The sequence below is a fragment of the Rhodnius prolixus genome, unplaced genomic scaffold (assembly GCF_049639745.1).
Source record: "Rhodnius prolixus isolate KJV_2025 unplaced genomic scaffold, Rpr scaffold_3, whole genome shotgun sequence".
Lineage (NCBI taxonomy): Eukaryota > Metazoa > Arthropoda > Insecta > Hemiptera > Reduviidae > Rhodnius > Rhodnius prolixus.
This window is the reverse complement of record NW_027411603.1, coordinates 18,362,698-18,389,418: the sequence shown is the minus strand read 5'-3', so window position 1 is coordinate 18,389,418 and position 26,721 is coordinate 18,362,698. Positions and strand designations below refer to the sequence as shown.

Sequence of the window (26,721 nt, the reverse complement as noted above, 5' to 3'; positions counted from 1 at the left end):
AATACAATAGTACCAAATCTAACCTTAGATTCTGGAGAACCATTTTGTCACTTCATCAGGTCGCCATTTATATATACACTCGAGCTAGAGCAATTAATTTTTCTTAAACATAGGGAGATCACCAAATTAAACAAATACATATTAACATTAGAATTGATGTTATTTTTGCTAGCAAACTGTTTTATGAACTTAAAAAATTATTTTTAATGCACAATTACAGAATTTTTTTTTTTTAATTTGTCAGAGAGCTGCTCACACTTTGTCCTTTCCTGCGCTAAGGTAAAATGTCACATGTACATCTTTGTCCGCAAATTTAAATGTTGCAAATGTGCAACATCATGGACACAGTTGTTAATTTGTAATTCTTTTTTACTTTTTTCTCTAAACCCAGTTGTTTTCTTTCACATTTCTAATTGACAAATGAATCGAACACAGTAAAACTCTAGAAGATGGTAGGAGAAAGAAAACATTAATGTCATTAATCATCAAGAAGGAAGTGACACCAGTTTTTTCTAACGAAATTGGAGAATTCTGATGCATTTCACCTAACCAGATGTTCTTTTAAGACAATTCATTTTGTTGTATGGAGCCACCATAATAGATAGCATGATCACCAAGAAGCATTGACCTCCCCAATGAAGCAAATAATTTTATTAATAACTTGTTTGTGAAATGAATTTGCTACGACTATTCATACTGAATAGAAATTTATACTGGCTGGAAAAATGAACAGCATTCTGGAGACCCCGAACTCAGTTCGCAATAGTTGAGTATTGTGTGGGCTTCAGAAATTTCGTAGGGGTTGGAACGAATTTAACAAGAAAGCAGAATATCCGACGGATAGTAAGCGCCAAAATTCCTGCCAGAATCCTCCTACATTATGACAAAACTATAAAAAAAGATGTCAAGCATTGAAAACTTATTATGACAATATAAAATAATTTTGGTCTAATTCTATTAGTTTTAACATATGAGACTTTCCTTTAGAAATAAAAAATTGAAAAGCGTATAAAAATTACGTGATGCATGCCATGTTCTCATTTTATTCAAAATTTATCAATATATAAAATCTGGGAGGGTAAGTTCAATTGTTCTCTTTTAGATCCGCCTCTGCCAAGTAATTTCTGGAAGTAAAAATTAAATATTTATAGAGATAATTTTTTCGCAACAATACCTCCCTCAATTTATTCAGGAAAGCATTTAGCCATGACGTTTTATAATTTTTACATATTTATAAATAATTCTACTATTTTTCTCTTATTAGGGAATGAAAATAAGAGTCAAAAGATTTTTGATACAAAAATAAATAAACTCATGCAGTAGAGAGCTAAAATGTGTTTGAATCATTTAAAATAACGAGAATTCAATCAAGTATTCAAATATCTAAATACATTATTGATCAGATTCGAAACCACAAGCGTATGACTACTTAATATCTTTTAATATTTGTACAAAACTAATTACACATGTCACACTAAAAAGTATTTAAAAATTCCTTATTTGAAGAGAAAATATCAGCAACATACATTTCTGCACAAAAGAAATTTTTAATCTACCCAAACACACTATAATTTCATTTTTAACTTGCATATTTTTAATTCTTCGTTCACTGAGATATTTAAACTAGTGCAAATTCTGTTTTACTTATAATATAAAAAGCTTTTTCTACCTACTTAAGATAAATAAATAACACGTATTATTGTTATTTTCTTTATTATAACTAATATGAAGGTGTAGTTGCATACTTCATTTTTCAAAAATTGCGAAGTTAGCTGATTTTGTTACAACAGTACGCTTTTTTGTGCCGTTTTTGACAATCTAGTTTTATATCACTGTCCAACCAGACAGTTTTTTAAAAATTGAAAAAATTTTACTAAATGCTAAGTGCAGAATGCAGCCCTCTGACGGTCTTAAGGACCACGAGTATGTCTGTTCGTAATACTTTATTTAAATGTCATTACAACTTTAATAAAAATTACTAATATAACATTTCTACTGTTGAATTAAATATTAATTTGTTTAATTCTAAGCAACTTTACTTTCTAATTCAATTCTATTTTTGAGCAAATCTGCCGCTGTTGCAGGAAGAAAAGTATATAAAAAAAAAATTAATCCATGAAAAAAATACCTCAAATTTTTAAGGCAGGATGATATGTAGGCCTGTTTCGCAAGAAATTCTCCATAAAAAGACTACGTCATTCCATAAAAATACCTTGTTGATATTTTTTACTCCAAAAGAAGCTCCTAAGAAGAAGTTACAGTTTATAAGAAATTTGATGTGTAATTAATAAATGACTAGATAATGTTGTATTAAAACCTTCTTTAGTTTGAAGTAGACAAGACTTTTTAATAATACAAATACTAAAATTTCTTCAATAAACAGGTTCACAATTTGTCAGGCCATAAGATAAAAGAGGAAGAATGTTTAGCAGCGACCAGAGGAAAAATCTTTTATTATTTTTTCATTTGTACTTCACGTTTCGGGAAATATAAGTGACCTTCATCAACAGCTTCTGAAATTCTGTTATCAAACTTTTATCAAAAAGCTCCGGATGAAAGACCCCGATTAAACCAAAAATGTAGAGAACCAACAAAAAAGTTTTGGTAATGATGTTTGCATCTGACCACTACCGTACATCCGTTAATAAACATTTTTATACAGCACCTCTGATCGAGGTAGTTATTTTACTACATAAATGAATATAATAGTTAAGTTGCAATTACTTTTAATTATTTTTTGGGAAAATCGCAATGGCTCGGGATCTCTAAAAATTACAAGATTTTAAAATATGTAACAATACTTTGTATGACAAAAATCCAACATTATTGCTACTAGCCAATAAAATGTATTTATCAGAAAATATCTAAATAAGTAACTTAACACATTACTATTTTATTGAATAAGATGCTTCCGAAAGAACTTTTTTTAATTTGGTTCAATATGAACCAGAAAGGAAGTCATCCAAAATGCATTAAACATTTTTTTTAAGTAATTTTTTTTAAAGTATGTGTTGCAATACCTACTCTAAATCAGAACAGATGAAAACTATTAAAAATCATTAAAGGTGGTAAAGAATATATTATTAACTTTCTTTCCGTTATGATCATTCCACAAATTTCAGTAATAAGAAATTTATTTCTCAACATTTTCAATATAATTAAACTGCTCACGGTAATTTAGAAAAAACAAATATAAATATAGTATAAGCAATCCTCTAATGTTACTTTTTTTAAAATTTATTTTGGACTGCAAGATTATGACAACGCAATATTCGTTAGGCAAAACTTGAACAAAAAGTTCAAATGTTCGTAAGTCCTTCAGCTCACTTTTATGGACTTGAAAAGTACAAATTTGTCTGTGACAAAACTATAACTTCAAAAATTCCTTAGTTGTATGTAGTGTACTACGTCTGGGAAGAATGAAGTGTTCCTTTCTTTATTTGAGGTTGCGCCCATTCTACAAAGTCATCGATTAATACAGGCCAAGCACCTTCTTCATCGTAATTACTCATATCTTCATTAATGACCGTGGCAAAATCTAGCAACAAATTCCAAGTATCTTTCGGTATTGACCTTTTATGGTGTTCCTGAGAAAAGTAAGCAAAATAGATTGTACTCTGCAGAGACTTATGTGCGGCTTTCCATCCTGAATAACAAGATAGATGAACTGTGTATACACTCACCCACTAAACAAATGAACTTGTTTCTATTTTATTTTTACTTTTCTTATAATTTTTATTCAATTAAGAAGAATTAAAGTAAAAAAGAAAAAAAACACTATAGGTCTGTTGTGAACGTTTGGATTGTTTTAGGACTGTTTTTCACATTTTTAAGAGGTTTTTAATTTAATTAATTCTGCCTTCGTAATAAAAAGTTTATATTAAATTCATTAACTAATTTACACTTAAAAATGTTATAAATCGATTAGATCTCTCCAGAGCATATGCCATGTACCCAAGATCCGTCACATTTCCGAGTCGATGAGACCACTTAAACTGCAAGAATTTGATTTAGTCTCTAGGTGTAACTTAAACTTAGGAAGGCATAAATAGAAAAAATGAGTTTTTTCAGTTATTTTTAAAGATCAATTATCAGTTAGAGAGGAACTATACTCTACACATATCTCCCGATTGCGCTCAGACGAGATGTCTTCGGGACAGCAAATTAAGCTTTTAGGAAGAATCAACGTCTATGTCTATTCTGAATTCATATATCTTTTGACCGCAAGTAGATGCAAAACTTCTAGAATTTGTGCCCCATTTATTCAATTTATTATTGACAACTTTGTGCTAATTTAGATAATCCTCAATTGAGTACAATACTTGAAAATGTACGGATTATCTTATCAGGAATGAATAGATATGTACTCTCAATATGAAGAACAAAAATGTTACTAGGAGACAACATCGTTCGCCGCCTCTAACCAAAGTAATAAAAATTAAGGAGTGGTGAAGAAATTACTGCTCCTATTTGCTTTTGACGAATAGGATCTTCACTCTGGATCATAGCAAAAGTTACTTGAAACGAAATCCTCGCAATACTAGAGGCTCTAATATGCTCTAATAAGGCGCCAATCAGGTTTTATTCAGGTTAAATTAAAATCTACATATATTGTAAACTCGATCCTTCCTTTTTCTACACGTATATTATGAACTATAGTATGCCATGTTGAAATGCCTATTATTATTTTTTGATACAAGGGAACGTCTTTTTCAAATCATTTGTTCAAAAGAGGAAAGACGAATTTCCCAAATCTACACCCAACAGACTCATTATTTTGCAATGAGCGCAAAACATTTAAAGGACAAATTTTAATCTATCTTTTATTTCTTTTTAGATGGGTAATAAATTCTCTTTCAAACAATACCTGTTTAATCGGGTTCTTCATTCATTAAGGATAAAAGTTTAACATATAAAGCAAAATAAGAGAGTTCCTTTTTTGTGGGGAGTGTATTTATAGCATATCTGTATCAATTTTCTTGAAAAAATTATAAGAAATATGTAGTAATAAGTAAAAAATATTTCTCAAGAAGTAAAAATAAAAATCATCTCTAATTAGTTCAAGTAAAACAAAAATTTACTGCAATAAAAAATATTTTGAAATTAAATCAAATTACCTGCAAAAATTGGCACCATAAATCAAGGAACCTAAATCTTCCTTGCAAAGCAATATTCCAATAAGTTATGGCCATATCCAATTCCAATCCTTTTTGACCAGGATTTTTAGCATAGTTGAAGGTAAAATGGTAAAAATCTTTAAATTTTAAATTATCTTTAAGTTCATTGTCTAATGTTGAAAGCCTTGCCTTCAATTTTTCAATACTATCCACGCTAAAAGTATAAACGAAACCAGTATACATAAATGAGGTCAGAAAAACAAATATTGATTTAAGAAAAAGAAAAAATAATTTCAAACACATAATAATTTTCGCTCCCTTACCAGCAAATTCATAAGCTAATAACTTTTTAGTATTGAAATGTATACTTACCCCAGCTCAATCATACCAGATATAAACTCTTCTCTGGTAAATTCACATTGAGTTGCAGCTTTGAACTTCCATGCTATTATTAAAACAAGTTTTGAATCAGGGCTTAACATAAGGTCATCAAGAAAACGCATAATTCCATCCGCTGTCATCTTATCTGGTTCCGACGGATCTATAAAAGTTATTTTGTATTGCATCATGTCTACTATTAAACTAACAAGTAAAAAAATTACGATTTTAGGCGCGTCAACAACAGAGGTTATTGGCGCTAGGAGCATCTTTCAGTGTATGCAAGCCTACAGACAATGTTGTCTTAGTTACAAACAACACCGTCTACCGCCGGACAACAAGCTGTAAGAAGCTTCTAGGAAAAAATAATCTACAGGCCAGCAGCTGGATTCGCAGCCGGGATATCCGCTGGGAAACCAATAAACTGAACCACATAGCTAATCCCTTCCCTATCGTAACATTATTAACTTTTACCTAAAATACTTAACTATAGAAATTAAGGTGGGTGGAAACTGCTAAAAATTATTCTTTAACAATAACAAAAATCTATTCGTCAGCTTGCGTTCTAAGACATCTTGTTTTAATACACAAAGACTTTTTTGTACACCGATGCACAAGACCTTATTCCTAGTGATGGCGCAACGGCTACTCTGTCTTGGTCTTCTCAATAGTTGCCACTTAAGTCGTTGCAGGTTTAAAATAAAGTTAAATTAATTTCACAAGGTCATATTTTTTGTTCAACTTCAGATATCATGCCTCCCTCTTATTTACTAACGACTATAATATTCGTCTTGGTCCTTTTGCAGAAATCATTCAAGCAAATCACAGTGTTTTCTTTTGCGTCCATGGGAGAAGTCTTATTAAGTTGTGTACGTCCTTATTTCAATGCTGCGAATCTAAGAATAATTTTTTTTTTTAAATTCATCTGTTTATTTAACGTAGATCATTTCATCTGTGAGTCCTAAATTGCTAAGTTGTTAGTTTATTTCGTAGATGTAATTTCATCATCGACCAGTAATTATGTAATTTTTAAATTAAAATTTATTTAGGTGGGCGAAGAAGTACTTTTTTTTGGAATATTGTTTTCAGTGTCAATTAGTTATGATGAAACAAACCATAATCATAACATGTTTATACATGGGATTACACATTCTTTTCAAGTTAGTTAGTTACATTTCTTATGTTCTTCTATTGAGGGGTTTCGGATATTTACTCTGTAATTTAGAGATTGTTTACCTTTCTTCTTAAGGTTGGTTTGTCTTGTAATGATAGTACTGATTTTACTAGAACCATATACTCGTAGAAAGTTGGTAAGTTCGTTTAAACGTTGCTTTGTAAGTGGGAGATTTCCCGTACGAATCCAGCGAATAGCTACTTTGTATCTGTTAAAAAAATGTTAATAGTAAAGTATGTGCTTCTGTCCACGATAAACCTGATTGACAGTTGGTCGTTTAGTCCCGCCTGAAATAATAGGATGGACGATTACTTTAATTTATTAGTTTAAATAGCTTTTATGTTTGCTTATGAGGAAAATAGAGTTTAAAGGAAGCTTGAAGTTATGTTTGTACAGTTTGCAACGTTGTTTTTACCATTCATTTAAATTTTTAAAAAAACCTGCTTTCAAAAAGATGTAGCTGTCATTTATTTTATTGGTGTTGGACTGAATCGCAATTCAGAGTTTTCAATTAATTCCATTACTTGCTAATTATCAATATTATTGAGCAGCGATCAATTTCAAACTGCGATTCTCAAAGTTTTGAAATGACTTGACTTCTCGGATGCCCAAACCATAAAATAATAAAATCTGTCATTCTGTCAAAAAGAATGCTCTAACTGATGATTTACCAATGTAAAAAATACTGGATTTGAAGTTAGCACAACATAAATTACTTCAGTGTAAAAATTCGAACCATATAAAAATACAAATTCCTCTTCCGCTAACCATAGTGTTCTCAAATGCCACTACCACTTACCACCTATTAGATACCTACAGTAGCCTCGGAACCTAGAATTCCTAATTTTAAAAAGTTGTTGAGAAAGTAAATTTAATTTGATCATCTAAGAAAATCGACTAGATTAAACTGACTAAACATCATGACAGCACAAAAAATAAAAATTCATTTTAATTTGTAAGTACAATAAACACACACGAATTAACAAAATTTTAATCCCACCTTACCAATTTGATCAACATATACATATTGAAAGGTACTGTGACACATATACACTTTTGTAATTATAAATATATCTTTACGTAATGTCTTTAATTTTTTGGCAAGAAGAATAGCCCAGTATTTGACTTTTGGCTTAACTCACCAACTTTTAATGAAAGATGTGATGCTAAATTTACTCAAACATGGCAACAAAGAATAAAACAAGACTAAAAAAAAATTTAACAAATGAATTTTTAAAAAAATATTTAAAATCATTTCATTAAGTATTGAATTTTTTTTAAGTGAGAGAAAAATGAAAATACGAATGACACAAAAATTAATATTAACTTTAGAATTAAACAATAGTTCTTGCTAAACTCATTTGATACTAAAAACGACAAGAATTTTCCACTGCAATTTTTACACTTTTATATACTCTGCTTTATATACTTTTCTAAGTACATATACATTGATCAAATTTGTAACTTAAAATTAAGATATTGTTAATCTTTTTAAAAAGTTTTAACTTAAACAAAATGTTTAGTTTCCAACGAAAATAAAATAATAACATTACTGCTTACCCTTGTATTTTGAAAACACAAGTTCCAGTCTTTTTCGATCAACAGTATTTTTAGGTTCTTTATAATAAACATCGGGATTCTGAAAGAAATTGTCCGATGCTAAATCCAACTTCCAATCATTCTGCGAGAGACAATAAATTGCTGTTGATTCTCCTGTTTGTGTAAAAGCTATAAATTTCTTAACTTTATCTCTTTGGGACGATTTCAACTTGTGCTATAACAAAAACAAAAAAATTAATTCTTTTTACTTGAAGACTGCAATTAAGCTGTCTTGAAGTAACTTACCATTTTTTGCTAATGTTGCTTTTGATCCATTTAATGTGTAATTTTTCAAATGTAAACTGTAAGCACAGAAGTATTCATGTTTTTCGTATATACAATAGCATTAAAACAGCTGAGCGACCAGCGCGAACGAACGTCAAGCTGTACGTTTTAATGTAATTTTAATAGAACTATTCTTCAGTTTAGCAAAGAAAATTAATTATGAAAAATAACTGAAAAAAAAGTATCACATTTAACAGTTCACTTTAATGTTATTATATCTATTTTTGTATTATCTCACAGCTGACAGTTACCTCATCTGATTCAGTTATCAATAGAGGTTAATTGATGATAATGCAATCAAACAATCCTGCCTAAATCCTATAAACACGATATTTGAGACTAGCTATTTTATTGCCGCATTGAGGACAAGACATACATTGTAACAGAGTATATGTAGAGATATAGGTATACTTATATTTAATACACTACCTTTCATATGAAAAAAGGCTATGCAAATTAGAGATGGGCTAACTCGTTCATTTTTGTGAACTAGTTCACTCAGACTGGGCCTTTTTGTGACTCGCTCCTTTCACTCATTCGCTATTCCTTTTTCCCAATTTTTAATCTTATACTTGTTACATAATCTAATAGATGCCATGGGCATTAAGCATTTATTTAAACAAAAAACGAAAGGTTTATGAAGTTTAACAATCCGATGCAGATACCCTCTAAAATTTACGCAAATCTAAGTACCATAAATGATTAGAAGATAACGGATTAAATAAGAATATAAAAATGCCTTTAACTTTTTTTAAATTTTAATATTGTTGAGAGTGAGAACTTTTATTAAAAATTAAACGGATTTATAGTTGACAGTTGAAAAATACTTAAGCGACAAAAACAGATTTGTAAAACTATAAAAATACCCAGTTAAAAACACAAATTAATAAAATAAATAAATAAATATTCTAATTTACGTTAATAAAAAAAAATCTCTGAAAGCTCAGAAACTCCCAGACGACTCCTTTTTTTAATTAAAGTTTGCTCTGAATTAGAAACGATTCTTTCACAGAGGAAGAATAAACTCGCCGGTATTTAGGGTACTTTTATGGATGAAATGTATTATCAAGTTAAAGGACGGCCACACTCCTCGAGTCGGAAATACTGGTTGTTTTCGATACGTCCTCGAAATCTTCTAACAGATTGAAATTAATGCTAGTGAGAAACCTTTTATAAGACGGCTTTGCTGAAATGGAAGGGAGTGTAGTTGGTTGTTTTTCTTTTTCCAGTGTTATTAAATGTTTGGTATCCTCTTCCTTGCACACATCTAGTGCGCTACCTTGGGCTCTTCATAGACAAACTTGCGAAACTGCTTTACATCCTACTGGGGCGACGCTCCAAATTACCCATAGCACCCAAACAATTGATAGATGTATAATACTATCCTTAAACCTATGTGGACTTACGGACTACAGCTTAACCTACAAACATAAGGACCGGGCAATCAAAACTACTCCGGATGATAGTAGACGCTCCTTCCTACGTGACTAACCTAGCTCTTCATAACGTCCTCAACATCCCATTCGTATGTCAACTTGTCTAGACAAAATATCAAAAGTTCCAAACTGCCCTCTACTTGCTCTAATCATCTCGTACATTCTCTCCTCTGACAATCACCTCTGACTGAATCGTCAATGGCCCTGAGTGAGACCTCCTTGAGGTCCAAGACCATCTCCATCATAATCGATTTTCTGTAGAGTGCTACCGCTGGGTAGTTACTCTCCTCCTGCTCTCCAAACACCAATATATCTCATCTACGTTCGAATTTTCTTTTTGTGCATATTTATACAGATTGTAAATGACTAAATAAATTATAAAACAAAAAAAAACAAATTTTTGTATCAAAGAACACACCTAACTTACCAAACCACTTACCTCTACACATTTATAAGATACACCATTATTTTTATTCTATTTTTCAGAAGGCTATGACTATATAGAAATTTTTTTTCAAGACCTCACTTCGATATTCACCAAAAATCATTTATAGAAAAACTTCGAAAAATATTACAAATTTACACATTTTCAGATTTTGCATTTTCATAAAATGTATTATGTACCAATAGAATTTTTGGTACTTTCTTCTTCACTGGCATAACAATTCAAGAAGAGTTTTGGCCAGGTGTCTCTTTCCTACACACAGCTCTCCAGTAGCGGAATCCAATCATTGCTCAAGGTACACTGAGGTACAATCCTGCTATCGCAACCTTGGTATGCCTACATTCCAGAAAACTTGTACAAGGCCCTCCATAATTTTCCTTGTTTTTTTTTCGTCACACATTATCGCTATTTGCTTAGCCCACCGCAGTCATCCGAGTTTGTTTATTGTAGCGATATCCGGATTTCTGAACGGAGATTAAATTTCTCGGTTATGCCTAATTCTCTAATTCTACCCATCGCGTGTACGTCTCTAGATTGTACGAAATACCTTCCGTTCAAATATTTTGGTGCATTACCAAAGAATTTAAGAATAGCTTACTGTTAAATTTTAAGAAATTGCTTGATTCGGACGCAGCATTCGAATACAAACATGTTACACTGATTCTCCATTACTGTGATTGTTGAAAGTACGGGAAAAAATATTATATAAAGTGGTGTTCGGAGCCTTGGTTTGTTTCGTTCTGATAGCGACTGCCAGCCATTAAGGCATTAAAATTTTGCCTTTGTAATAATCAAATTTTTTTAAAAATCTTATCAACATTATATAGTTTAAAAAATGTTACACTAAAACGTTACAAAATAACCTGCCTAACAGTACAACTTTCAAGTATTTGTATACATACATATATAATGTATTCACGAAGTTTGTGGTAAATTTTAGGAACAAATGTCAAGGAAATCTCGAAAAAGAATTTTAATCAATTTCGAAATTTGTATATTGAATACGATTTTTCTTATCGTTAATAAGAGAGAGGGCCCTAAATTGCGAAAAAAAGACCCAACCTAATCATATTTCATTTCTACTTCATGTATTATCACATTTATAAAACACAAGGCCACGACCGAGAATCTAACATAGTTACTCCACAAACATGGGGCGGGTGCATGTAAGTATACGGCATCATAGCACACACACACACAAATTTTTATTATACATACGTATATAAATAAAATAAAAGGAATGACTCACGTATTGCAACTTTCCATATGAAACTTTTTGAAACGATTTTACCCCTCAAAATTGTATCAGTAAAATGGCAGTTCCATTCAACTGATTTTCTACAAAATTATTTTTTATTCGCATATTAAATTCCTAAAAGTGTCGTAAAGAAAATAAGGCCACACATTTCGCTCAAATGACACTCTAGACAGTGACTCTAGCTTTAAAAAAAGAAGCGATTAACTACTTTCAGTTGGCTGATTTTGTCCAAAAGCTATTGCCGGGCCTCTGGTTTTACCTTAACTTTATCCAATCACTATCCCTTTATGATTTTTTTTTTTTTTCAGTGATAACCACTAACACAAACGACAGACAATTTTTATAACACATTTTTTAAACTGAGAGACTTCACACAAATATTTCTGGTGGCAACTCAAAGTTGAAAACCTGCAAACCTTTTCCTTAATTAAGATTAATACCAAAATAATTTGAAGTTTTCACGAAAAGATTTTCAATGAAAGTCACTGGGAGGAAACAACAGAATTTGAAGTCTTTAATTAAAAAGAAGTCCGAACATTTAACTTATTTTAAGTTTCTACGAGGATTGGCCAGAAATTCTATGGCACCGCGATCCAGAGAGTCTATCGCGGCGCTATTTTGAGTTCAAAAAACCAAATAAAAATTATTTAAAAAAAGATGTTTGTTACTCCTTTATTACCATCCCTCTAAATTAAATCATAATTATTGTAATACTTCAAATTGCTGTTTTTTTTAAATTCATTTTTGTTACAATGATGTATCGTAAAGAAGTCGCAAATTTTTAGATGTCGGATTCGAAGACGAAAGTTGCAAGGTCATACTTAAATTATATACGTTTTTACTAGCAAATATAAAATAGCGGGATTCGAACTAGGAATCTCCTCTTATAAATTTAAGTTTTATAACCATTACACCAACATGTAATTAAGTAATTTAAAATGCCGAAACAAATTTGATTTTTGATAGCTGGATTACTTTCGACTAAGTAAAATATAAATAGAAATGGTGTTTCCTAAAAAAAAAAAGTCACTTGTCACAGTACATAACCGAATAATTATACGAGGCTATGGACACCGCCACTGTGGTACGGACTTAAGCATCTCCTTCACATAAAATAAACACACTTTGAGAATTATAATTAACATAATGTAATCCTGAATTGAGTATGAAATTTCAATATCATGCAGTAACTTTTAGTTCAGATTGCTTTAGTTTCATCACAAAGTTCTACAAATTTCAAGAATTCTCTTACATAATGCACCCTTCAAGAATGCTTCTATGGCGCCTTAATGAGAAACAATTTCCAATCATAATCACAAGTTTTAAAAACAACATTAGATTGTATAGCCCCATAAATTTAGTAGATCTTTAGTATTTAGTAACAATATTACGTCATTTCAAAGAATATTGATGGGAAACTAATGAGTAAATAATAACTACATACTTGATGGGTGCACGCAAACATATATTTCATACAGTTATATATCACAGTATATTCCTTACATCTTTACCGATTTTACGAAGAATAAGGAATATAAGATGTCAAAACTAAAACCATAACTTAATATAAATGTAAAGGATATATACAAATAAACGGTTTTGTTACTCTAATAAGATACATTACAAAAAACATGGTAACTACGGTAAATTTGTATTTTTTAATCTTACAATTACTTTGTTCACCAACATTCATGAAATTCATAATTATTCGCTTGTTTACTAACTCCCATGAAATACATACCAGTCTTTCAAACCTACTTAATAAAAAATGATTAAAAGAAAGATTTCAGTTAAATCTATTTCTGTTAGATATAACTTTGCAAGATATAAGTTTAGCAATAAATACATTTTCAAAAAACAAGTTACTTATTTAAGGAGTTCATGATTAAGATTTAAATAACTTTTGCTTTTTTCTCAAAAGAGGCATATTAAATCAAAAATTATCATAGGCACATTATTTCATGGCAAATTACTGAATTGTATTTTAATGTCTAAAGTCAATAGGAATAACTTAAAACTTATAGAAACTTAATTTTTAGATTTACACTTTTACTTATGTGATTTTCAACTTAATTTATAGAAAATTCACTTAATCTTAACTAAAATATATACATCATATATACAATCACAAAAAAAAAAAAAAAAAGAAAGAAATACAGTATTCGGCAGCATCTTCTTTAATTTTAATATTTAACCTTGGTCTCCTAAAAAATACAAATTTTGAAATTAAAATTATTCTTTAGTAAATTTGAAAGAAATTAGGTGGTGGATGAATAAATAAATATGGATTCAATGAGGAAAAACTTTTAAGGTTTTACATCTTTTACATTATAATTATATCTCACCCAAATCTTTTGTACTAAAAATGATTTACTTTTTATCCAGTAAAGCAATTTGAAACTATTACAATTCAAACTTTAAAGTTTGAACAAAAAACGATCGAAAAAATTATAAAACGTTGGGCTTGTTTATACTCTAATCCTATTTGTTATAAATGGCAGTATGCTGTGGAGTTTCAAAAAATTTGGAATTTGAACAACACATTTAGTATACAGGTGATCCATTTAAAACGCACCAATCGCTACTAACTTTTTAGGAAAGCGGAATTCCGTAAAAAACCCACGAAGTAAACTATATGTTTCTTTTTGGTCGTTTTCAAATTTTCCATCCCCAAAGCTGTATCTTAATTTTTCAATTAAAACTTACAAACGTAAGTGCGCCCAAGAATGATAAATACCCCTTTTATGAATTAAGACATAAATTTAAGTCTTCGTTATGATCGATATCCTTTACATAAAAATCTTAATAAAATACCTTCAAAATTTTAAAAACTTAGTTTCAGGTCAGTAATTTAAATAAAACTTTGAACTGCTATCCAAAATTATATTTAAAAAAATACGAAAAAGAAATGTATCCAAACTTCTCACTCATTTATGGAGTAAAACCTATATTGCCATTGTAGGTATTGGACTACTTACCTCATCTTAGTCAGTTACTCACAGCAAATCGTATTAGCAAAATAATACAATCGTGAGAAACAAGCAATAAAAAAAGGAAATATGTTTGTTTGCAATTAGAATAGATTTCGTGGGGGTTGGCCAGACAACCTAGTTACTAAACCTCAGAGGCCACACTTGTGAGTGAATAAGAACATTAAGAAAACAGAAGAATGATTTTTATTTTAACAAATTCTTATAAAAAATAAAAATTGTATATAAATTTCTTTACTTTTATCTCTTACTTCAAATCGGGAAAGGTAGATAGTGTATAACTTTTGTAGAATTATAGAATAGAAAGAAGAATTAGAATAAAATTTTAGAAAACTAGCTTGTTGCCGGTTTTTTATAAATGGGGGGAAGGGTGTATCACGTTGGAACAAGTGTAGAATTTTCAGTAAGACAACCAGCATAAGAAGGGGTGGTAGAAGTCTGTGGCAGGTCAAAATCTGTAACGGAGTGCCGTAACTTTCTGCATACTAACAAGAAAATATACCCATTTTTAAGCAAACAATATTTTCTCAGTAAGCCATATTTTAGCAAACTAGTAACACAAAATAAAGCAATTTTTAAACCAACAATATTACGTATTTGGTTAATAGAAGATAAATGTCTTTTCATTTAAGTTGTACTTTCTTCTTTCCCAATGAATGAAGTTTCTCAATCACGGTAATCTTGGTTAAAATACCTCTATTCAGGTGGGAGAGATACAATCTAAGTTTTAGATGCATCTATAGACGAAAACAATTTCAGGAGCCAGGAAGTGCCGTAAGGATTCAGAATACCTGGCGATCAAAATTGTAACATAGAGAGAAGTACCAATTGGAAACATTTTACACTTACCCTTAGAAATCACAAAATATGGGTTATTTTGGGTTATATGGGTTATGAAGAAGTGCAAACTGGAGCATGAGTTTTTTCGAATCGTGTTCTTTAACTCTTCCGTTGCACCTGGCATAAAACCGTCTGGGAGGTTTTAGGAAGTGATTCAATTCTATTCTGATCCAGGAAATGTTTTAATCTCATTCAAAGATGTTTCTAGAGGCTATGTACGTATTAAGGAAAAGATGAACAAGAATTTACAATCATGCTTAATAAAGAATACTGCATTCTAATTAATTTTAACTGTTCTGGGGAGAGGCGAAACCTAAACTATCCAAAGCCTCTACAGTCAACTGATAGCTTGTACTGCACTCAAAGAAATCACATAATATGGGCCATGAAGAAATGGGGTAGCCGGGAGAATGTGCTTTTCGTCGCCAATTGTATACTTCGCCCAGACGTTTTATAAGGACAGGTGCAGGAACTAGATATCTCTTGCTTCTATAACGATCTACGATTTAATAGGTGCGTTTCATTTAAGAAGGAATGTGTGAAAACAAAGGGTCTACTTATGGTATGAGAGCCTACACCTCCTTTATAGCTCTCTGGCTCTAAAAACCAGATTTGCATTCTTTTAATCGGTCTTCTATTTATGGTGAACTACATGCTAACTCTATTTTTTTTCAAAAACAAATGTGAATAACCGACTCACAAGAGATAGCCAAATTTATCGATTTTTATATAAAAATGTTGAAGATGAACTAGAAAATACAAGTTTTCTCTAGCCATTTTGGACTTACCCCGTCACCGTTAACACTGAGGTAACCTTACTGATAACTTTGTGTATCACACACATATTTTCCATTTACAATTGCTTTTTTCTTAGTTTCTTAAACGATTAAACTTATAATTCAAATAAGCTTACAGTTTCTAAAGTAATTAAAAAAGATATGCTACATATACCAAAAGTAATAAGAAAACATTTACCAGTACTATTTCTAAAGTACTACTTCGATAATTTATTTCAATCGTATTCTTTATCAATTACTTATATTTTTAAACATGTTTGAAGTTTTCATATAAGAAAAAAAAAATGTGAGAATTTAAAAAAAAACAACGTTCTCTGAAGAAACGAAATCTTCAAAGATATGAGTCAACTTCATTTTCCCTTAAGCAAAACTTACAAATTGCTAAATAAAAAATAAATTAGATCAAATTTAAGACCGAATTAGATTTTTAAGACGAAAAAACAAAACATGGAATTGTATTGGGAAGAATTATTACGAAGTATATTAAGAAAATTGTAATCGAGAACAGATAAGCTCATTGGTTAGTGCGGGTATCTAGAATTCGCCTCTTCTTAGAATTTCTATTCTATTCAGTATCTTATAGCTCAAATCCCGATAACAAACAATGTTATCTGTATTAATAAAACACTTTTCGAAAGCCGGCAGGCCACTGAAAATTACTCCATGTTCCAATATATCTTCAGTTTCTCAAATATTAACACGTCATAATTAAAAAAATTGTTAGATAATTGTTGTCTCTAATTTTTGTTTTATAAATGTGAATTGATATTATTATCTGATTTACTAATAATTGTAATACACTATTAATGGGATTCAGGGTAATGTTTGTGGTAAGGGATCAGAACCAAAAGGAAATTTAAATCTGGAATTCTACAATTTTCGCTACGCGCCACTCACCAATTGCTTTAAATCATATTTTTGATCTTAACGATATCAAAACAAGTAATTCTACTAAATACTTAATTCAGAAAATTTTATTTAATAGTACTACTTTCTTTTACTACCGAAAGAGAAAGTAAAATTAGTGTTAGTAATATATTATGAAATCTGGATAAAAAAGCACGGGTAAATAATTAGTTGGAAAGGATGCAACCATTTTCGGCTTTCTCACTTAAATTTTATTTTTTACGAAAATGGAAGTCCTGAAAACTTTATTTCCAATATAACTGTAACTAAGTGCAAATATGAAAATAATAAAATAATAAGACTAAACCTAATAACTGACATATCATTGCTAGTATAATTAATTAAATAAGAAGACATTTTCGTTATTTAGTTATTTATTAGATAATTTATTTTTCCTTGAGAATAATATTAAATAAATTTTCAAAAGAATAAATGCAAATATCAACCAAATTTTTAATACTTTTAGTAAACTACTAACAAGAACAGGTATTATTTTTAAGCAAAAAATATTAATATATGGATAACAGAAGATAAGTAACTTTTCAATTAAGTTGTATTTTCTTCTTCCCGGTAAAGAGGGAGCCAAAATTGTACCATCACACACCTATACATTACCCGTGACAGCTTCCTTTGGAGGTGAAGTAGAGCAAGGAGCTGTTGGGTATCAACTTCTTGCATTATTAGATTACCTGAATAGTTAAAGGACCTTACGAATTCACAATCGAGTCCGGAATTAAGAAGTAATGAATAAACATATAAAGTTGTCACTAAGCCAAAAAAGGATTGAATTAGGCTAGTTGATAAAACTTCGGGAGATCTGGGATAACTAAAGAGTTTTAGTAGCTAAAAATGTTATGACTGGACATTCTCCGTAACTGATTATCTACGTCTTAGGAGGTAATGTGCGCACGAAGTGAAGAAAATGAAGAATTTATAATAATGTAATTGAAATGAAAAAGGTGAATAAAATGTGCTTATTATATTATCAGACTATCAGACTAATATCTGATAATATTACTAATATTATCAGGTAACTAAAAATTCCAGGTCTTTCTGGTAACCATCCTTTAAAAAACGGTAATAAAATTACATTTTCTGTGAACAAACTTCATCAAACTATCCCCGGGCGTTTCGCTCATAGTTCTCGAAGAATAGTAATAAAGTTATGTTTCCTGATTTACAAATCTTAAGAGAAACTCATCCAGAACTTTTTTTTTACTCAAAAGGAAATCAATTTTTAATGTTAACAATACATAAACTAATATACTTACACGAATATATACATACATATTTCAGCTAATGTTGACGTTATCACGCCAAAAGGAATGAACCAGCTTCTGCTTCATGATCTCTGCTTGTACACTGGCCTAAAACATTAAAATGGGACCTTGAACAGTATGCGTTACAAATAAATCTGCAGAGGGTGGTCTGAGTTTAATCAAGTAACTCTGTATTCGCATTGAAAAATCTCTGGGGCCAATGACCTTAGATATTTAAAAAAAAACTAAAGTAGCATCCAGATCCTAAAATAAGATAATTGTGATACACAGATAAAAAAAAGATGACATATTCTTGAAATTAACTACTCATTTTTTTCGCAAATGAAAAAGAATTAATCACCGATATAATTGGTAGAAAAATACCAAATAGAAATTGCCTTTAAAAAGTAAAACTGATTCTTCAGTTTCAAAGTAATTAAGATATATTGATTAAAACTGTCCAGTAGGACAATGGTATAAGAGTTAATCGTCAAAAATAGAAAAATATGTATTTAATTTTGATGTATTAATGAAAGCGAATTTGATATCAGCAGTAATACAAATAACGTATAGCACATTTTTAATCAGATAAGAAAGTCTCATACTAACCTGAATTTTCACTTGAACCATTATTCGTCTGCAAACCGTGATTATCATCAACACATGTTCTACCAATACAAGGATCATCATAGGAAATATCTGGAAATATTTCAAACTGGTTTTTCATGGTTACATAAAAAATGAAAACTATTTTAAAAATCCGTGCTAACACGCACACTACTTTTTCTTAGTATTCTCCAAGCTCTAACTTATTCATTTTCTTCAAACTCTAAAACTTGTCAAAATATTTAATTCTAATTAGCATTATTCATTTAATAAAAATGCACATTTCAACAAAATGATACTTTAGAGGGAAGTAAAACCTAACTTTCTGAAGAAGCTATCTTAATCAAACCAAACTAAAATTTCGGAAAAGATAAAAACCATTAGTAATGGTAAAAAAATTAGGTTAAATTCTTTTATCTCGGAAATGTAGCTAGACTTTACTTAACTCACCAAATACAGAAATGTATTTCAATTTATTTTTGTTTAATCTTTTTATTGTTTGAATTTTATTTTTTTAAACATTGTATCTAATTTAATGTTTTTGTTTTGGTTTATTTATTTGATGGCTCTATATTATTTTTTATACAATTTCAAAATGTCTTGAATTTTTCAACAGTGAACTTTAAGCTGTACATTTTATGTAATTTATTTTGTAAAAAAAAAAAAAAAAAATCTCTTATAGAAGACATTTTATTATTATCATAATAAACTCACCTCAATAAAATGAAATAAAATCTAATATTTTCAAAATTATACTACGAAGGTACGTTAGAAGAAGCCTGACTGACCTACCTCTCCCAAAAGTGCCACTAATCGATTTTTTTTTTTTTGGAACAATGCTTGCAAATAAACACCTGTTATCTAGAGTATTTAAAGTTTTAAGAACATTTTTGGAGCCATTTAATATAAAATCTCAAAAACAAAAAAAAAATCCATTCAGTAAATGTTTGCAGGAAGTAAAGAATCACTTACAATTACAAAAGTGTATAAATAAATCTTTATGAGGAAAATGATGAATTATCAAACAAACTTTTACTCATCGAAATAAGTTGGGTCTGGTCTAGGGATACGTGATACTTGATGAAAAGCCCAGATGGTGTGTTTTATTCAAAGAATTCTTTACACAAATTAATTCAGTTTTAATTATGTAGTAGAGCAAAGAACCAAAGTGCTTGAGTAGAAATCAGATTACTCTGATTACAGGCCTATTCACGGGGCACCGTAGATTCAGGAAGCATCTGCGCAACGTAGGTCTTATTAGATCGGAACCGCTGTGCAGATTGTGTCAGGAAGATGAGGAGACGGCCTTTCACCTGTTGTTCGATTATGTTGCAAAGTTTGCGCTATGAAACCTTTGGAATTTTGAGACCAAAGGAGATAGTAGCGCAAAAAGAACTAGTAAGGAAAGTCCTCAACCTCTTCAGAGGGGAGGGTTCGTATACTAGACCTAAGAAGGGGTTGGCACAATAAGCCTCTTGTGGCTGTGGTGCCGTGGGGCGTAGGTCCCGCCCCATCTATTATTCTAATTTTATGTAGTAGAGCAAAAAAAATGAAACTTTTTACTTAGGTTTTCGAGTTTTCTGTAATTTTCTAGGCAAAAGGGATCTAGGCCATAACATATTTACGATCAATTCAATTTTTTGAACCTCTTACTAATATATTTGCAGTTAGAAGTTATATCTGTTATTAATAAATATTTTGAGAATGAATAAGTACGAAATTCATAACTTTTTAAGATATTACTCCACAATTTTCGTACCAACGTTCATAGGAACTTTTTAGTTTAAAATTTTAATTTTAGATAATTTATGTAAAGTATTGGTAGCGGGTATTGTGAGTAGGAAAGCCTAAAGATTGATGATGATGATGATGATGATGATGATGATGATGATGATGATGAAAATAATAATAATAATAATAATAATAATAATAATAATAATAATAATAATGAGAAGAATTGTAACAATGAAAGAAATATGTAGAGTACAGAGTTAGGTGAGCAAGAACCCTGGTGATTGGTGAGTAAGGTAAGAACCCTGGTTTGGAAAGATCAAACTTCATTATAAATATACATTGTATATAAATATTCAAACAAAGTTGTGATAAAAATAATTTTCTTTTTCTTTTTTTTTACAAAAAAATTATTACGTTAGGGCCAAATAGAGGATAATAGAAATAAAAAGTTTCACATCACGATTAAAAAGCAACACCTGTATGATTCCCCAAGAAAATGAAACGCACAGTATCTTCTTCAGCGAGATATCCGCTAGAAATAAACACCTCTATGGGCTTGCGAGGGAGAAGAGAACGGCCAGCAAAATTGAAGAAAAGGAGAAATTACAAATTAAACCTGGGTTAAAATTAAAAAAAAAAAAAATAGAGTATAGGAAGTGAAAATAAAAACGCTTTAAAATAACCGGAAACAGTCTTAAGAAAACAAACCAGTTGAATTAAACCTTGCTGGCCGCTGTCTTCTTTTTTGTTATCAATTATTATCAAGAACGAGGAATGGAAAAAGGCATAAAATGAAATTTATTGCTAACCATTTGTTTGATCTCTGGCACCATTGCATACTACAGATGTAATGACGGAAGGTACATCAATTTCATCATTACTTTCAGTATAAAATGATGAACTAGGCTCCATCCGAGAACGGCAGCAACATTGTTCATTACTGCTGCAATACTGACTTCCACAGCTAGTGGAAGTTAATAATAAACCAGGTTGATAATTGCCATTACAGGCATTACAGCAGGTAGTATCCAAACCAGACTCCACTGACCTTCGATCATTGATCACTCTTTCTTCAACCGACGAAGTTGACGGCAATGAATTTCTTTCTGTAGGTCGTGTAAATGTATTATCCTAAAAAAATGTTTAAATAAAAGTGAAAAAAAAAACCTATTTGGTTACAAAATTTAATTTATAAGTAAATTTAAATTTCCACATAAAGCAATATACTACAATCAGCATAAAAAATCTTAAAATACAAAAAAAAATTAAATTTGAAGGAATATTTAATATTTCATTAAAATTACCATTAGCAGAGCAGAATAAATTGCGTTTTGATTTTTAAAGAACTAATAAACAAACCCTGGTAAATGTTCCACCATGAGTTCGCTGTGCAGATCGAAGCAGGGGTGTATGATCATCGTCATCACTCATCGAATCGTTGTCACTAATCTGTTCGTTTTGTGCAAATACTTTACGCTTACACATTGGACAAACTCGCCTGTTTCTAGTAAGCCATGGGTCAATGCATTTACAATGGTATGCTAAAGGAAATATTTAAACTTGAAATGTATCCAAATAATTTCAGTAGTGCTCAATACACTAAAAATTATTAAAAAAAGAAAAAAAAAAGGATGTTCATACCATGTGAACATGGTAATATTCGTAGTTTTTCTCCTTCAATAAAATCATCTAAGCATATTGCACAAGTTTCGTACGGATCACCTTTTCTGTACTTAGTTACAGGTATTTTGCGAAGAGAGGAATGCGGAAGCCTACGTCTTCTTGCTCTCCGATGGTCTTTGATACATTTAGCTACCTGCATAATTTGAAAAAAAAAAAAAACATTCTAAAAAGAAACTGTCACAAATTGATATTTATTTCATTACATAATTTACTTTTTACGGACCATAAACCCAACCATAGTGAAAAAGCAAAGCAATATGACGATTAAAAACGGGATAAATATCTTGTTGTAATCCCAAGGTGAATCTTCTAATATTTGTATGAGGAATCTAAAATAACAAAATAAACGAAAACAAATAAAAGCTACTTTAAACTCATATTTTAATGAAACCTAGTGTTACCTTTGAAAACGTCTAACAAATCGTAAAATGTAAGCTCAATTAAAAGAAAAAAAAAACTTTAGATCGATATAAACAAAAGTGAAATTTAATACAATTTAAGTTTAACTTTCATTTCAGAAAAATACCTGGATGAACACACACAAAATTCGTATTCCACCAAAGTTTCAATGCATTTTTTAAATTTTATTGATTGAAATTTACAACTGCAGCAATTGTGGTACCATAATTACACAACACATTATTGTTTGATAGGAGAAGGCACCCAGTGGTGCCACTTCATTCGTGCAAGTACTTTGAGGTTTTCTAAAAAATGCATTAAAAATAGTTCAAACGAAAAAAAAAATCTCTTCACACTCACCTACTGCTTTTTCTCATAACAGCAGTTACAACCACAATTATTAAAGTCACTGGTACAATTTATACACTTTATTGATTTTAGCATTTTAGAACGATCTGACCTTTCAAATAAAAGGGACGAGTGTTTAAGTCAGTGGTTCTTAATCTTTTCAAAGACGCGGAACACAATTATGTATATATTTTTCTTGAGGAACACTAACATTAAAACATTTGAAATTCGGTATTTAGCAAGAACTTAAAATTAATGAATAATAAAAAATCGAATATAATTTTCAAAAAAGATATATGTATTAATTAAAATTAAAAAGAAAATGAACGACTCGTTCATTGAAATGAACGATTTTGCCCATCACTAATTCACTTCCACTGGAAAAATGTTGTAAAAGACTATGACTTAAAAAGATAGGCCAGCTTTGGTAGTAGAAATTTAAAAAAAAGGAACGAATTTTTGTTTTCTTATCTTTCTTAAGTTTCTAATTTTTAATACATTTAAAATTGAAATTTCGCGGAACACTTGGACCATATTCGCGGAACACCGGGTAAGAACCACTGGTTTAAGTGAAAAGTTTAAAGAAAATCGTTTAGGTCTTTGAGATAATCGGGAATAACTGAAAAGAAAAAATTTATGAATTCGAGCAACTCTTTACATTAGTCTTCAACACTTCAGTATCAGAAGCGTCGACCTTGATATCAAACCGGAAAAGTGCAGGAATAAACAATTCAATCTTCCTGAACAGTACGTTTTTGAGATATTCCAAACACATTCTCTTCGACACACAGATTATTTGTAAATTTTTCAAACTCAGGGAATTTAAACATATGTACTTCCTATGGAAGCTAATATTACCCGTTGAAATACTGATATTTGTTTTTGATAGATCTTCCAGTGCTAGCACTAACAAATATCGATGGAATATGAATTTTATCTGGATCATTGGCGTGCATTCTTTCTGCAAAAAATAATAATAATAATAATAATAAATAAATAAATAAAAATAAAGGTAAAAAAAAGTTTTATGTAAATCTTGAAATATCAAGATACACAATATATGTTTAGAAAAGAAATTACCCAGTTTATTTGAATTAACGTTGTGGATAATAGCCACATCAAAGGTAGCATTTTGTGCAGTTAAAACTTTTTCCTCAAATGAACAATTGTATCTTCTTATTAATACAGCCCATCGATTGGTCAAATTTGTAACATTATTTGGCGGAGGGTCAATTTTCGTACACGCATGTTCTGGATTGGCATAAACTACATAAGCCTAAACAAATAAATCATTCAGTTATGTTCTAAATAAAAAAGTAAACAAGATTTCTGATTGGTCCTTCTTAACAGAAATGTAACTGCAGAATACTTCTTTACATCATAATTTATACACATTTTAATATACACAAATATTTAGGTTGAACTTGATGTAGTTGATTGGTCCTAAGAAAAGCAAAATATTACTCACAGCATAGATACAAAAAATTAAAAATTATCTTTATTTAATTATTTAGCACGTTTACTGTATCGCTGACCGGTGTCTTTCATCCACCATTAGAAGATTAATCAGAATTTGATATAGAGATTTCGACTTCACTTATGTTTCCGTTTGTACACTTACTGACTAGAAACAATTTAAATAATGCCTGCAGAAATATTAAGATGCACAACTTTTTGGTTTATTAACTCACTTCTATGCTCTACCAAGTTTACATGATTACCACATTCATTTTACAAGTATTCAGCACTCAAAGAAGCCACATCAAATGTCGACTTCGATATATCAAAAAGCTTACTTACTGATATTCCTTTAGAAGGTATAATTTCTCCGAAAAGTGCTGGCATATCAGAAAAATCAGCTATAATATGAGGAAGTCCAAACTGAGGATAAATCTGAATATCGCCCGTTACTGAAGATGTAAGGAATAGTAGAAAAGCTTCTCTAAACCATATCATTGTAGTCTAGAAATAAGTATTTCACATTTTTTGAGGGAATAGTTTTAGTATATTCCGAAACATACGATTCAGTCAGTATAAATGAAATTAATAAGTATACCTACAAAAAACTATGAAGATGATCAAGTGAAATTTGATTGCTTCAAAAGAAACTGATTCTGCCAAGCAGGATCAAAAACGCCCATTTCATTAAAACTCCCATTCATTACACCATCTTAAAAACAAAAAATATAATAAAACTTAAAGGAAACTAGCACAGATAATATCATGATCGAAAATAAGGCTTATAAGAAGATCTAAACCACATTGCAATATTTGTTTTTTTTTTCAAATCAAAAATTTTGAGAGAAAATAATTGAAATTTATGTTAAAGCAACTGATGATTCAAGTAAAGTTCAGAAACTGACATTATAGATATGATGTGTATATTGAGATAAATGTTTTCCTAAATATAGATCAAAACTTTATGGCATATATCTTAATACACTAGATTTGAAAGAAATGAATTATCTTTATAACGACCCAAATTTCACGAAAAGCTAATAAAATAGTGAATTATAAAAAACATCTCTTTTGGTTCGATCGTTTCTAAAAAATTTTGTTTAATAAATTTACAATCAAAAAGATTGATTCACCATACAACATAAAATTTTCTTCTCGTTAATTAAATTAAGTGAAAATGATATTTAAATGATGGGTGGTAGTACGAAGTGAAAACCAATTGAAATTATTACTATTACTGTTGAAAGTTGATGATCACTCAATAGCAATAAAAATTAAATAAAAAAATAACCGATGTAGAGTGCTTACATGACCTAATCTGTTGTGATTTCCAGTTGTCATTAGTAAAGAACACTGTCAGCTTATTTCTGTTGACATTTTCCTCAAATAAAAGACAATATTAATAACATCATACACGTATAACATATCACACTTTCCCAGCGGTAACTAAGACATCACATTTTTCTACCCGTTTCTGTCAAACGCAACAATTTAATGACATTAAATTTAAAACAATATCTATTGCTATGTTTAATTTAAGAGAAATCAAAGAAACTTTACGGGAAACCTCCCGTACTATTTTATTACTTTGGTGAAGGGAACTTCTACATAGTCCAACAGAGCTTTTTAAAAACCCTATGGTATTTAATCATGTATCAGGTAAGTGCACTCCAATGTAATTTAGCACCCTAGCTGCTTTTTATCTAAAATTTGTATAAGTGTATAGGTACATACATCTATTTCCGATGAAAGAAAAACAATATTAAGGACAAAAAAGTTGGCGATTACCTCCATTTCTAACGAAACTTGCTTGATGCTACTGATGAGTAAAAAATAATTAAGAATTTTATTTTTTTAGATTTTCATTCAAAGTACACAATTTCTTAGAAATTTGATAAGCACAACTACAGTTTCAGAAAAAAGTATTCTTGTAATAAGAACCAGGTATAATTTCTCTAAGCCCAAACATGTGATATGAAATATCAGTGCAAATGATAACCAAATATATA

The 26,721-nt window shown here is 30.1% G+C and overlaps 2 protein-coding genes across 6 annotated transcripts; both read right to left on the bottom strand.

Moving 5' to 3' along the window:
- Positions 1-2,305: 2,305 nt before the first annotated feature.
- On the bottom strand, positions 2,306-8,773 carry SCCRO (defective in cullin neddylation 1 domain containing SCCRO). Of its 3 annotated transcripts, none has more exons than XM_074125556.1 (5): positions 8,515-8,773; positions 8,230-8,443; positions 5,490-5,658; positions 5,118-5,331; positions 2,306-3,646 (listed from the first exon to the last, which is right to left on the bottom strand). In XM_074125556.1, the coding sequence occupies exons 1-5, from the start codon at positions 8,515-8,517 to the stop codon at positions 3,539-3,541; spliced, it is 708 nt and encodes a 235-aa protein (XP_073981657.1). In that variant the 5' UTR covers positions 8,518-8,773; the 3' UTR covers positions 2,306-3,538. The 3 variants fall into 3 exon arrangements, with proteins under 3 accessions (XP_073981657.1, XP_073981656.1, XP_073981658.1); XM_074125555.1 differs by having other exon boundaries at positions 2,306-3,587; positions 8,515-8,768; XM_074125557.1 differs by lacking the exon at positions 2,306-3,646 and adding an exon at positions 3,875-3,995.
- A 4,043-nt stretch (positions 8,774-12,816) lies between these two features.
- Positions 12,817-26,706, bottom strand: gzl (godzilla E3 ubiquitin protein ligase). Of its 3 annotated transcripts, none has more exons than XM_074125543.1 (12): positions 26,501-26,706; positions 25,315-25,424; positions 25,055-25,216; positions 24,335-24,530; positions 24,113-24,215; positions 22,731-22,836; positions 22,466-22,640; positions 22,184-22,365; positions 21,634-21,955; positions 19,094-19,183; positions 18,497-18,592; positions 12,817-13,896 (listed from the first exon to the last, which is right to left on the bottom strand). In XM_074125543.1, the coding sequence occupies exons 3-11, from the start codon at positions 25,208-25,210 to the stop codon at positions 18,537-18,539; spliced, it is 1,386 nt and encodes a 461-aa protein (XP_073981644.1). In that variant the 5' UTR covers positions 25,211-25,216; positions 25,315-25,424; positions 26,501-26,706; the 3' UTR covers positions 12,817-13,896; positions 18,497-18,536. The 3 variants fall into 3 exon arrangements, with proteins under 3 accessions (XP_073981644.1, XP_073981645.1, XP_073981646.1); XM_074125544.1 differs by having other exon boundaries at positions 18,513-18,592; XM_074125545.1 differs by lacking the exons at positions 25,055-25,216; positions 25,315-25,424.
- Positions 26,707-26,721: the final 15 nt, after the last annotated feature.